This window comes from Cheilinus undulatus, linkage group 20 (genome assembly GCF_018320785.1).
Source record: "Cheilinus undulatus linkage group 20, ASM1832078v1, whole genome shotgun sequence".
In the NCBI taxonomy this organism is placed as follows: domain Eukaryota; kingdom Metazoa; phylum Chordata; class Actinopteri; order Labriformes; family Labridae; genus Cheilinus; species Cheilinus undulatus.
Window position 1 is genome coordinate 37,288,501 of NC_054884.1, and position 11,864 is coordinate 37,300,364.

The 11,864-nt window shown below is 41.3% G+C and overlaps 1 protein-coding gene across 1 annotated transcript; it reads right to left on the bottom strand.

Annotated features, from left to right (window-relative positions):
* Nucleotides 1–6,149: 6,149 nt before the first annotated feature.
* On the bottom strand, nucleotides 6,150–11,330 carry LOC121528478 (galanin receptor 2a). Its single transcript, XM_041815956.1, has 2 exons — nucleotides 10,704–11,330; nucleotides 6,150–8,321 (listed from the first exon to the last, which is right to left on the bottom strand). The coding sequence occupies exons 1-2, from the start codon at nucleotides 11,042–11,044 to the stop codon at nucleotides 7,682–7,684; spliced, it is 981 nt and encodes a 326-aa protein (XP_041671890.1). The 5' UTR covers nucleotides 11,045–11,330; the 3' UTR covers nucleotides 6,150–7,681.
* Between the last annotated feature and the right edge of the window lie 534 nt (nucleotides 11,331–11,864).

Sequence of the window (11,864 nt, forward strand, 5' to 3'; positions counted from 1 at the left end):
TTGTTTTGTTGATGACGGTTACACAACGGAGCAGCAGATCATTAGAGCTGAAAAAAAACGAACAATAAGTCTCCTCTGTTATCAGTTATCCTGGTCTGAATCTCCATAATGAGAGCAGAAGAAACAACAGATCACAGAAATAGCTGCTCTTTCCCGAATGTCCACTGAGGTCAGAAATCACATCATTAAAATGACTAGCAGCTGGAACGGTGCATCCTAACGAGCATTCAAGGGTTTTTACTGTAGGAGGACATTTGAAATGTCAGTGAGACATCATCAGGTCTGACCTTCCTGCTCGTTAAAATTATACATTTTCATGGGAAGAGTGTACATGTTCAGCATAAGAGGCTGTTCGTAAGAGATGGTTCAGATGTGTTTGATTCACATTTACATAATGATCAGCTAATGTTAAAGGGAAAGAACGGAGCGTGCTCTTCAGGATATCTTTATTTTAACAATGAAATCTTGCACTAATACAGAAATACCGCATAGACTTACAACATCTTTATTAGTATATACTCTTCTGGCTCGCTTCTTTTGGCGTTCCAGCAGTAGTAAATGTAAAAAGCAGCGTGCACTTGACACCTGCTGAGCACTGGGGAGTTTTTGACTGACTCAATCATGCACACAATGGAGCAATAGTTGCATAAAGCTGTTCCCATGGAAAATACACATGCATGTGCTGCAGCTGCATGAAGATAAGATATTCGAAAGTATGGAGAATAAGACGAAATCATAGAAGAAGACAGTATGTCTTGATTAGAAACCGATTACTATCAGACAGTTTTAATTAGCAATTTCTACTCAGCTTCTCGGAAATTATTTATCTAAATTTATTTAACCAGGAAAATGGCTATAAACAGGATTTTGTTGATTCAAAGAGCTCCCCAAGAGACTAGTTTTTCTGCAGCAGAGTTCAGGCAGCTGGAGCAGCGTACCTAAAACCTCCATAACCCAGCCACAAATATGGTTTGAAATGTATAGAAGCAAGGGAGTCTTTAGGCTGTAGCCTCCAGCTCTTTTCACGCGAGTAGAATCACACAAGTATGATGGAAGAGTCAGGTCAGGTATGGGAGCGTATGCCGGGTTGGCAATTTGCTATGCAAACCTTGACCCTGTACTGCTCTGGGATCCTGATGGCTATTGTCCACCAGACCCATGCCCCATCTCTGAATCTTCCCAGCTGATCCCTCCATGGCGCATGCAGCCATCCCCAACATTTGGCCCAACCCACCGGGTCCTGGTCACCCAGTATGTGGTGAGCTGGATCATGTCCAAAAAAGCGCACCAACGTTGGTTGTGGCTTATAGACTAGGGTAACTTATTTACCAGTATAAAGGGCTGAGACACTGGACATCAATACTCCATGTTTGATGAGAGCTAATGCAGTTGAAATTCATCCTATTATGTATTACAATTGGTTGCTTTGGCTGCATTGCTTGAAATGTGCTAAAAGACACAAACACCAGAGGGGGCTGATGCCATTTTTTATCTGCTTTTCTCCTTGTGAGGACCTAATTGTGCAGCTAGTAAACCATGCGGAGTGCTGGTTTGACTGGAAACGCTCCTCAGTAAGGACAACAGGTGATACTTGCAGGCTTTGAGTCTGTCTCATCACTGCAGGCTGAGAGCTCAACTACCATATTATAGGTAGTAGATGTGCAAACTCCTCACAGCGTTAACAGATGGACTTTAAACAGAAATCTTCACACAGGACGGTTTAAGTGGTTTGGCACTTTGCCACATCACTTTGGCACAGATGTGGTCCAACCCACCTGGTCCTGGATACGCAGTCTGTGGTTAGCCGGAGAGATGGCCTACAGATGTTTCTGCAGGCCAGGTCCCTGCAAAAGTACGCCAGCATTAGAGACATGGTCTCGCCAACGATACCCAAAGAGATGCAAAGTCGTCACAAAGGAGTCCAGCTGGTGCCTCTGTCTATCAGGCCTTGGGAGAGTATAGAAAGACTGGGAGGACCAGGAACTGAAAGACTTTGGAGTGTTCTACTTTACAAGAATTTACTTAAACTTGGTTAGCTTGGCAATTGTGCTCACGGTATCTGACAATGCCAATGAAAGCCAAGGACTTTGTCTACAAGAGTCCATGGAAGACCGTCATACAAAGTACAATGGGTTAGGACCTCAGAGCCCCATAGTACAGAACTAATTTCAGTGGGTCTTGAATACATCTCTGGAAAAGAATCGTGTTAAAGTCTTTGATGCACAGAAGCATCAACTAAATTTATTTTACTTTGTTTGCTGTGGCAGCGAGTCAAGTTTGGTTGTTTTGGAGTTCCCTGTCTGTCCTTCTGGGCCATGACTGAGAGCTCGATATCTCAAGAACGCTTTAACTTTTTTTCTTCAAACTTGGAACAAATATTCACCCTAACCTAAGGATAGAGTGATACCATTTTGGAGGTCAAAGGTTAGGACCATGGTGCTAATGTACCTCCCCCTGTGTTCCAGGCAGAACACTTTTAAGATTTTCTTCAAACTTTGCAGAAAAGTTCACTAAGACTCAAGATTACTCAATCAGATTTTTAGGTCAAAGGTCATAAGTAAAGGCCATCAGGCCTCGCTGGCCTTTGCTCAAACCACCTGTACTCACACAAGCCCTCATTAGCTGACAGAAAGCTAGTTCACTCTGAGCACGCTATTGGTTAATTGCACTAATGTTGCCATGTTTAAACTGCTCTTGCCTGGCTTCGCTTTGCTGCTCCCTCTGCTAGCCTCTTTTCCCGGCCTTCCTCCACCCCAGCTCCTCCTTTATCCTGCCTCTAACGTTATCAGCATTATAACTGCTAATAAAGAAAAACTACAACCACAATGTATGTTTTCTGACTGAACTGAAATTATTAAGTTGCAGTAATTACGTATGGTTTGTATATATTCCCATGGCACACCAAGACTTGCCACACCATTTGAGAACCACTGATCTGGAGTGTTAGGACAAAAACATGTAAATTCTCTGTTTAACTCTGAAGAGCTCCGACAGACCCGTTAAAGCTGATGACAGTATCAGTCGCCTGTTGCTGAAGCAGACACAGAGGGCACTTCTGATGGCTTTATTATTTAAATGTGACGTTCTTTACTGCACAGTAATACTGCAGACGTGCATAAAACACAGAAAGCTGTTCTCACATCACATTACAGTAACAACACTGAAGTTCCAGTGACTCTTAATCATGCAGCACATTTTAAAAACCAGAACAGGAAACACAGAGGCTCTTTGACTTTTCTGTACAAGCTGCTTCATTACAAACACAACAGTGATGTTAAATCACGTTAAAGTGACTGAAAATGTGTCTGCAAACTGCTGATTATATAACAGAGAAAATTCAGCTTAGAGTCCAACGCCGCCCCCGCCTCCTCAGACCGTAGGGGTGTTTCTCAGACTGAAACCTCCTGAGTGATTTTTAATGCTAAAGCAGAGTGAGTCATTCTATCTGTGAATATGTTTTCAACACTTTTGGATGATTCTGGTCACCTACATCAGACAGGAAACATCTGCTTCTTTATTTTACTCTCCTAGTATTTCACACCTGTATTTTAATGTTCTTATTTTTAACATTGACATTTTATTTTCAATTTGTTTGCATCACATTTAGTGACAGTATGTCTCACTGTGATTCCTGCATTTCCCTCACTGGATAAAGTACTTTAGAACGTCTGCATAACCGTCCAGCTGAGCCTGCATACTGGCACTCTGGCCTCCGTCTCCTGTTATCGATAAAAAACTGAATATTATGGAAAATATTTTTTTACATGATTAATCTAAAAAAGAGACTTTGATGTATTTTAGATTCATTGCGCATAAAGTTAAATATTTGAATACTTTTTTATCTTTACTTTCACAGCTTGAAGCTCACAAAATAAAAGTTTGATAAGACCAATCAGAAATGGACGTATAATACAAAAATATCCACCTCCAGAAAAGTATATTCATTTATGCCACTGATCATCAACTGGCGGCCTGGGGACCAAATCAGGCCCCCCAAAGCTTCCTGTCTGGCCCCCAGAAGATCATTAAAGTCAGAAAAGCAGGTAAAGAAAATGTTGTGATTTTAAGGGTATCTTTTGACTTTAAATGTCTGCAGATGTGAAATCCACCCCTGAAATAATTAATTTTAAATTGGTTTTAGAATGACTTCACATTTGATCTGTTTTTACAGAAATTCACTTGTCAGCCATTGTCAGTAAATATAAAAAAATGCATTAAAACTGGCAAAAAATGGCCAGATAAAGTGGTGAAAAGGGGTTAGAGTAACAAAAATGGGCAATATGATCCAAATGGATTGTGGAGTGGCACAAAGGGACAAAAACTTGCAGGAAAAGTGGTGAGAAGAGGTTAAATGTGGCAAACCATTCGTATAAAAGGAAAAAAGGAGCAAAAAGTATATCAACATTGGGTAACAAGTAGCAAAAATCATAAAAAACCTAATGAAAAGTGGCAAAAACAGACAAAAAGGGGCAAAAATGGAAAAAAAGACGGATAAGATAGGCAAGAAAAGTGGTTTAAAGGAGTTAAAGAATGACAAAAAGTTGGGTTAAAGGGGAATGAATGGGCAAAAAGTATCAAAAATAGCCAATGGCAAAGTAGTGAAACGGCAGGAATGTGGGTTAAAGAGTGATAAAATAGCAAAAATGGGTTAAAAGTGGCACAAAATGTTGCAGAAATGGCGGCATGAAGCAGTGAAGAAGTGAAAAATGTTAACATGAGTTCATGTTGGTGCTAAATCATAATTGTTGAGGGCCCATTCTCTGGGCTTTTCAGGCACCCAGCCAATTGTGTGGACAGGCCTGTCTCCTTGTGCTCTACAGCATTGTATATTGGGATAGATCTCGCTGGTAATGCCTATAAATGTCCTGCATTTTGAACAACAATACAAATACTAATACAATACTGTTAATCAGAACAAAATATTGATTTGATTTTTCTTTATTTGGAAGTCCGGTCCCCAGAGACTCTGTCAAGAATAAATCTGGCCCTTGTGCAAATGTACTTGATGACCCTTGATTTATGCTCTTAAAACTTGGCCGGGGCTTCTTTGCCTGCATGGGCATGGGGGCGATCATCCCATGTTACTGCAGGCCAAAACTGCTCTGATAACAGCCTTAAACTCAGCTTCAGACATTTCTATATTAATAGTACTTACTTCTGTAATGTTCTGATATTTTGGGATAACAGATTTTTTAAAGACTATTTGTTGGGTCTTTTTCAATTTATTCAGATAGGACATCTGAAGAATGGCTAGGGAGTTTCACACTAATACATAAAAAGCTAAAACCTGTTTGCATCCATCCATTTTCTATACCGCTTCTCCCTTTGGGGGTTGTGGAGGGGGCTGATGCCTATCCCAGCTGTCATTGGGCTAGAGACGGGGTACACCCTGGACTGGCTGCCAGTCAATCGCAGGACTGACGTGTAGAGACAGACAACCAGTGTTGGGTAGCGTTACTTTTGAAACTAACTCGTTAGATTACTGTGTTACTGAAAAAGTAATTTGTTATGTTACTGCGTTACCTACCTCTAAAAGTAACGCGTTAGAGTACTTTTGCGTTACTAAATATTAAAACCCTTTAGCAACTCGCTCCACTCGGCGGTTGTAAAAACGACAGAAAACGATCACACGTCTGCATTTAAATGTGCAGACTCTAATGCCAATGTACAGCGTAATTTACAGCCCATAACTGGTATCTCTGCAGCCTGAGAACACCGCTAACAGACAGGAAAACCTTTGCATCTCTTTAACATGCTCACAATCAGACAACAAGCTGAGCAGAGGCACACAGAATCACTAAAACGCTGTGCATAATAACAGCGCGTAATTTGAATGAAAGCAAACGGAGCTTTTAAACTTACATTTCACCAGGATGCTGTTCTTGTCCCTTTCATCCAAAAATCCATCATAACGGGGATAATTCCACAGTAGCCCGCTGTCCTCTCTGTAATCTCACTGGCTCAACAAGCTAACAATGCGTGCGTAATGGCACAGAATGTTTACCTTCCGCTTCCACGTGCCAACGTGACTACAGGAAGAGAGAAGGACAAACAGAGCGAATGCTTCAAGGAGCTTTTTTTCTTTCTCTCTTTTTAAAGACATGGAAGAGAGAGGAAATTTGGGATTTTTCTTTCAGTAACGGATTACTTTTATGAAATTGTAACTAGTAACGGGGTTACTTGAATTGTAAAACTAACGCGTTACGTTACTCATTACTCCAAAAAAGTAATCTGAGTACTCTAACAGATTACCCCCAACACTGCAGACAACCCAACACGTTCACACTCATGGCCAGTTTAGAGTCACCAACTAACCTAATGAGCATGTTTTTGGTGGTGGAGGAAGCCAAAGTACCCGGAGAGAACCCACGCATGCACAGGGAGAACATGTAAACTCCACACAGAAAGGCCCTGGCCGGGACGCAAACCAAGGACCTTCTTGCTGTGAGGCAACAGCGCTAACCCCTGCACCGCCGTGGAACCCTAATAGAAAATATAAATGAAGCAAAACAGTCAGACAGACAGCAGTGGAGAGTCTGTGGACACTTCCTCCAAACAGACACGCTATATCAATCCTGATTCTGACAAACGGTTGTCGTGGATGGACTTCAAGAAAGAGCTGAGAGTTTGTGAGAGGTTATCTAAAGTTTACTATAAGCATCGTAAATTTTACTCTATCAGAATGTATCCGTACAAAAACATAATTACCCCCTAAATCACAGAGATGCGGATTCGCACAGGGTTAGTGTTACCTGTGGACTTCTGTGTGCTGAAATACGGTCACGTGTTAAATCTGGAATTTTCACCCTGTGAATTAAAGACATGGTCAGTCCGCACGGGATTAAAAACACAAAAGTCCTGCCCGATTAACACAAACAAGCAGGCATCCCTAGGTAATACTAATCCTGTGCAAATAGGGCATAAGACTGATAAAACTTTTTTGATCCTCGGAGGGGAAACTCTGGTACTGGAGCAACATTAGTCAAAAAAGAAGTTCAGAAAAGTACAAAAAAATATGAAACATGGAGAGATAACATAACCAAGATGAAATAGAAAGTATATACATGTAGCTAGAGTTATTTCAGTTATGTGTAATGAATCCAGAATATATGAAAGTTTTGAACTGAATTCTGAAACAAAAATGACATTTTCTACACTAGTTAGATGTTCTAGATGCATCTACAATTACTACTGGCAAATACCTCTAACAGCCAAACCATCACTGCAAAAACTCCAGTCTGGACAGGGACTGACCTCCTAAGATCTATCTTCAACATTCATTTCAGTCGCTGGAGTCACGCTTCATGCCAGGAAGGAACTGAAAAAAGTTGCATTTGTTTATCAATCAGTCTATGTGATCCATGGACCTGGTTTAGCAACATCATCACCATAAAAATCTAAATATTTGTGACTATTTTAGCCACCAGAATGATGGCAAAATAAAAGCCTTACACTATGTTAGATACTTCTTTTGTCTTTGTTCACATAAAAGCGTTTCTATACTGTTTTAAATGATTGAGCGGTGGAGGAGCGCTGCAGCTTCTTGGTTGTCTTTGGCGTCATCGGTCATTGAAGTCGGTCTCTGATATGAGTCTACTTGGCCCAACATGTCTTTAACAGTATTTACAGTTCTCAATGTTCAGTTGGCTCTTCTTTCTCTAGGTCTCATGGTCTGTTGTCTTCACTTCGACGTCTCCTCACTGCTCACCGTATTCACCACCTGGACCACGTGCACCTTGTTGACGTCCCTCCTCCTCGCCGAGCAGCTGAACACCTTCCTGAACCCTTTCCTGAAGTGCTTTGAGACGAGCGCGTAGACGATGGGGTTGAGGCAGGAGTTGGTGTAGGCCACCAGGTGGGACAGGATCCGGAGGACGTAGGTGGTGTGGTTGAGCGGGAAGCGCCCGAACCACATGCAGAGGATGACGAGGTGATGAGGGAGCCAGCAGAGGCAGAAGAGGGCGGCAACGATGATGATCAACTTAGTGACTTTACGCTTAGCCCGTCTGGACTCAGACATGTCCTTCATGGGGTCCACGCTGGTCCACAGGTAGCGGATGGTTCGAGCATAGGTGAGGCTGAGCACCAGGACGGGGACAAGGTAGCCGAAGATGAAGGTGCAGACGTCCATGATGAAGCGAGGTTTGGACTCCCAGGCTGGAATACAAACCAAAGAACCCGCCAGGTCCAGCTGGGAGTAGTAACTGAGGTACGGACCGGAGAAAACCAGAGCTAGGACCCAGACCAGGCAGATGGAGGTGAGAGCATTCCTCGGGGTTCTCATCTGTCGAGAACGGAGCGGGTAGCAGATCGCCAAATACCTGAAAGAGCAGAGAGTTGACACAAGATTCAAGATTGTTGTACACCCATTCACACAACAACTAACACTTTCTTGTGTAAGTCTCACACATTCATGCTGAAGCAGGTTGGCAGAAGGGTGAAAACATCTTTCCCATCATGAAAAGCTTTTAGTGCTGTTTTTTATTCTTTATTTAACCCTTTACCTACTGACACAGCACCAGCGCTGTGTTTTATATGTCAGGAGTATTATTACTGTAACTCTGTCAAAGTTGATCCAATCAGAAAAATTCCAACGGCGTTGGAAAGCTGAGAATTGTGGGCATGCGCACATACATGGTTCATTACGGTACTCACAACCATATGACGTCGGCATTCATAGCAAAACACCAGAAGTACTGCGAGACCGCTACGTGGATTCTCAACACCGTAACTCCTGGAAAGTTTGCTCAATCTAAAAATTCCAATGCTGATAGAGAGCTGAGAATCTGTGCTTTCCAGCAATATATGATGTGTGGTATGTCTATTACGGTAATGTCGAACAGCACCGTGAAAATGGCAGCTTTGGCAGAAGACAAGTGAGAAAGTAGAGTGAAGGAAGAGAGTAAAAGGAGAGCGAGCGAGAGTGGTGTTTTGTTTTCAAAAAATAGCTTTAGATAGTGGCATTTGTGCGTGTCTGTCATGTGCAATAACAATATGTTACTGAGAATGTTGAGAATGCATTTTTCCACCTTTATTTGCACTAATTGTGGCCTATGTATATAGTTATCTTTTGCACTGTGTTTTGCACACCCAGAGTCCTAGACTCAAAAAATGACTGCTGATTGTTCTAAACATGTATAGGTTCACATTTCAAATGCCAAATCAAAACTTCATGAGCAATAACAAAATTTCTTCTCATAATAGCCATGAAAAACAAATCTGTTTTTGTGTTTTTCTTCTTTTAAACTGCTGACAATATCATATAATGTGCAATAATCATTAACCAGATGTTGAAAAGTCAAGTTCAGGTACTCCTGGGAAAAGGGACCAAAGCTCAGACTTAGGGCATTTCCTATTTTACAGCCATAATGACAAAATATGTCCAAATCACCATTTTTAGACTCAGTAGGTAAAGGGTTAAATGTTACTGAGCTGTCTGACTCCGCCCATGACCCCGCCCCTCTCAGGAAATGGATGTGGCTTAATGGATATGTTTCTCCTGATCTGATGGCAGCTGAGAGGAGGATCAGGAGAAGAGGGCAGAGCTTTTTGTTGAAGCAGGGGGCGGGGCTAACTCCCCACATGACATCACAAGGGGAAAATCTGAGATTGGCTTTTTTCAGCACACATTTTCTGAAAGGTGGGGACAAAGAGGGGGAGGGAATGGATTTTTCTGATTCCTGGGGGGGTTGTGGACAGGACAGGGGCACATATTTTTGCTGGAAAAACCTAAAAATGTGATTTTTGCATAATATTTGACTGTGAACCATGGGAGTTAAGCCTCATTAACAAGGTGTAGGTGCAGAAGATGGAAGGGGAGACAAACCTCATAACAATCACATTACTCGTGTTTTACAAGTTATTTTACATATTTGTCATAAAAAAGGGTCAACGCAGGCTGGATGTTTGGCACTAAAGAACTAAATCTGACCCACACGCCACCCTTTAGGGATCTCTAAGTTATGGCATAATGATGCAGCTTTTCCAAACCAACAAAACAATGCAAACATTTTAAAACTTTGTTTTGTTTTTAATGAGGCTGATTTCAATTTTGATGCAACCTCGTCAGAATAATCTCCCCGTCTGATTGGCGTCTTTAAATTACAGACCCAAAGAATTTCCCATTTCCTCTTGTTCCATGTCATTTCATTGCAAACACAGTTGAGGTCAGCAGTCCTGCACGTCAGTGTGTTCTGGAGTAAACAGATGTTAAAGAGCTGAACTTTTCAGTGTCCTCTGAGGCTGCCTACTTTATAAATAAGCAGGATTTTAAGCTGGGGTGGATCTTTCTGCCCAGCTGAAATAAAAAATACCAACTCTGACAGAGCAGGTTTAGTCTCTGCAGGATTGACGTTATAACCATTAAAAACAGGATGCAGGAAACATCCCAGTAATCTGACTGAGGGTGTGTTTATTTGCATACCAGGACTCTAACGAGTCTGACAGTTTGTTTGTTAGAACAGGTTCATCAATCACTGATGATTGGAGATATGAGGAGAGCTTATGAAAGCAGACTGGAGGAGAAAACATTAACTTAAAACAGCCACAGAAACCTGCCATCTCTGTTCAGTTCTTCATAAAGTTTCATTTACATCTTAAATGTAGCCACATCTCCAAGTCTGACATGTTTACAATGTTTGCTCTCTCGGCTCTAAGGTCTATCTGATACTATTCTGTGTACTGAGCAGGTGTTTGGTGCTCACCTGTCCACGGACACGGCCGTCAGCGTGAAGATGCTCGCGTACATGGTGAGAAAAATGCAGAAGTGCACGAGCTTACAGAGCACCGCTCCGAACACCCACTCATCCAGGGTGTAGATGGTGGCCTGGAACGGCACACACAGGAGGATGAAGCTCAGGTCTGCGATCCCCAGGTTCAGGATGAACATGTTGGTGGTTTTGTGGTTCATCTGTCCGTTACGAAACAAGACCGCGAGCACCAGACAGTTCCCCACCGTGCCGAGCACGAAGATGAGAGAAAACCCCAGAGAGATGAGCACGGACTCGGCTTTCCACGACGAGGAGTTCACGGAGGGAAGGTCCATCTCCGTGCCGGATTCATACAAAACTCACGCGGACTGGTTTCTGTCCACAGACATGACGGCTGCCCCGTGGAGACGCGCCTGCTCTCTGCGCGCGCTGCGTTTCATCCAGACGCAGCGCAACAGGTGACAGAGCCATTAACCATTTCACTCACCACTCAACTGGGATACAAGACGGTAAACAAGATAGTAAACGAGATACAAGACGGTAAACAAGATAGTAAACGAGATACAAGACGGTAAACAAGATAGTAAACAAGATAATAATAATAATAATAATAATTATCAAGATACAAGATAGTAAACAGGATAGTAAACAAGATCATAATAATAATAACAATAATAATAATAAACAAGATACAAGACATAAAAACAAGATACAAGGCAGTAAACAAGATAATAATAATAATGATAATAATAATAAAAAAAATTAATAATAATAATAATAATAAACAAGATATAAGATAGTAAACAAGATACAAGACAGTAAACAAGATCATAATAATAATAACAATAATAATAATAAACAAGATACAAGACATAAAAACAAGATACAAGACAGTAAACAAGATCATAATAATAATAATAATAATAATAAACAAGATATAAGATAGTAAACAAGATACAAGACAGTAAACAAGATCATAATAATAATACCAATAATAATAATAAACAGGATACAAGATAGTAAACAAGATACAAGACAGTAAACAAGATCATAATAATATTAATAATAATAATAATAATAATAAACAAGATACAAGATAGTAAACAAGACACAAGACAGTAAACAAGATCATAATAATAATAATAATAATAATAA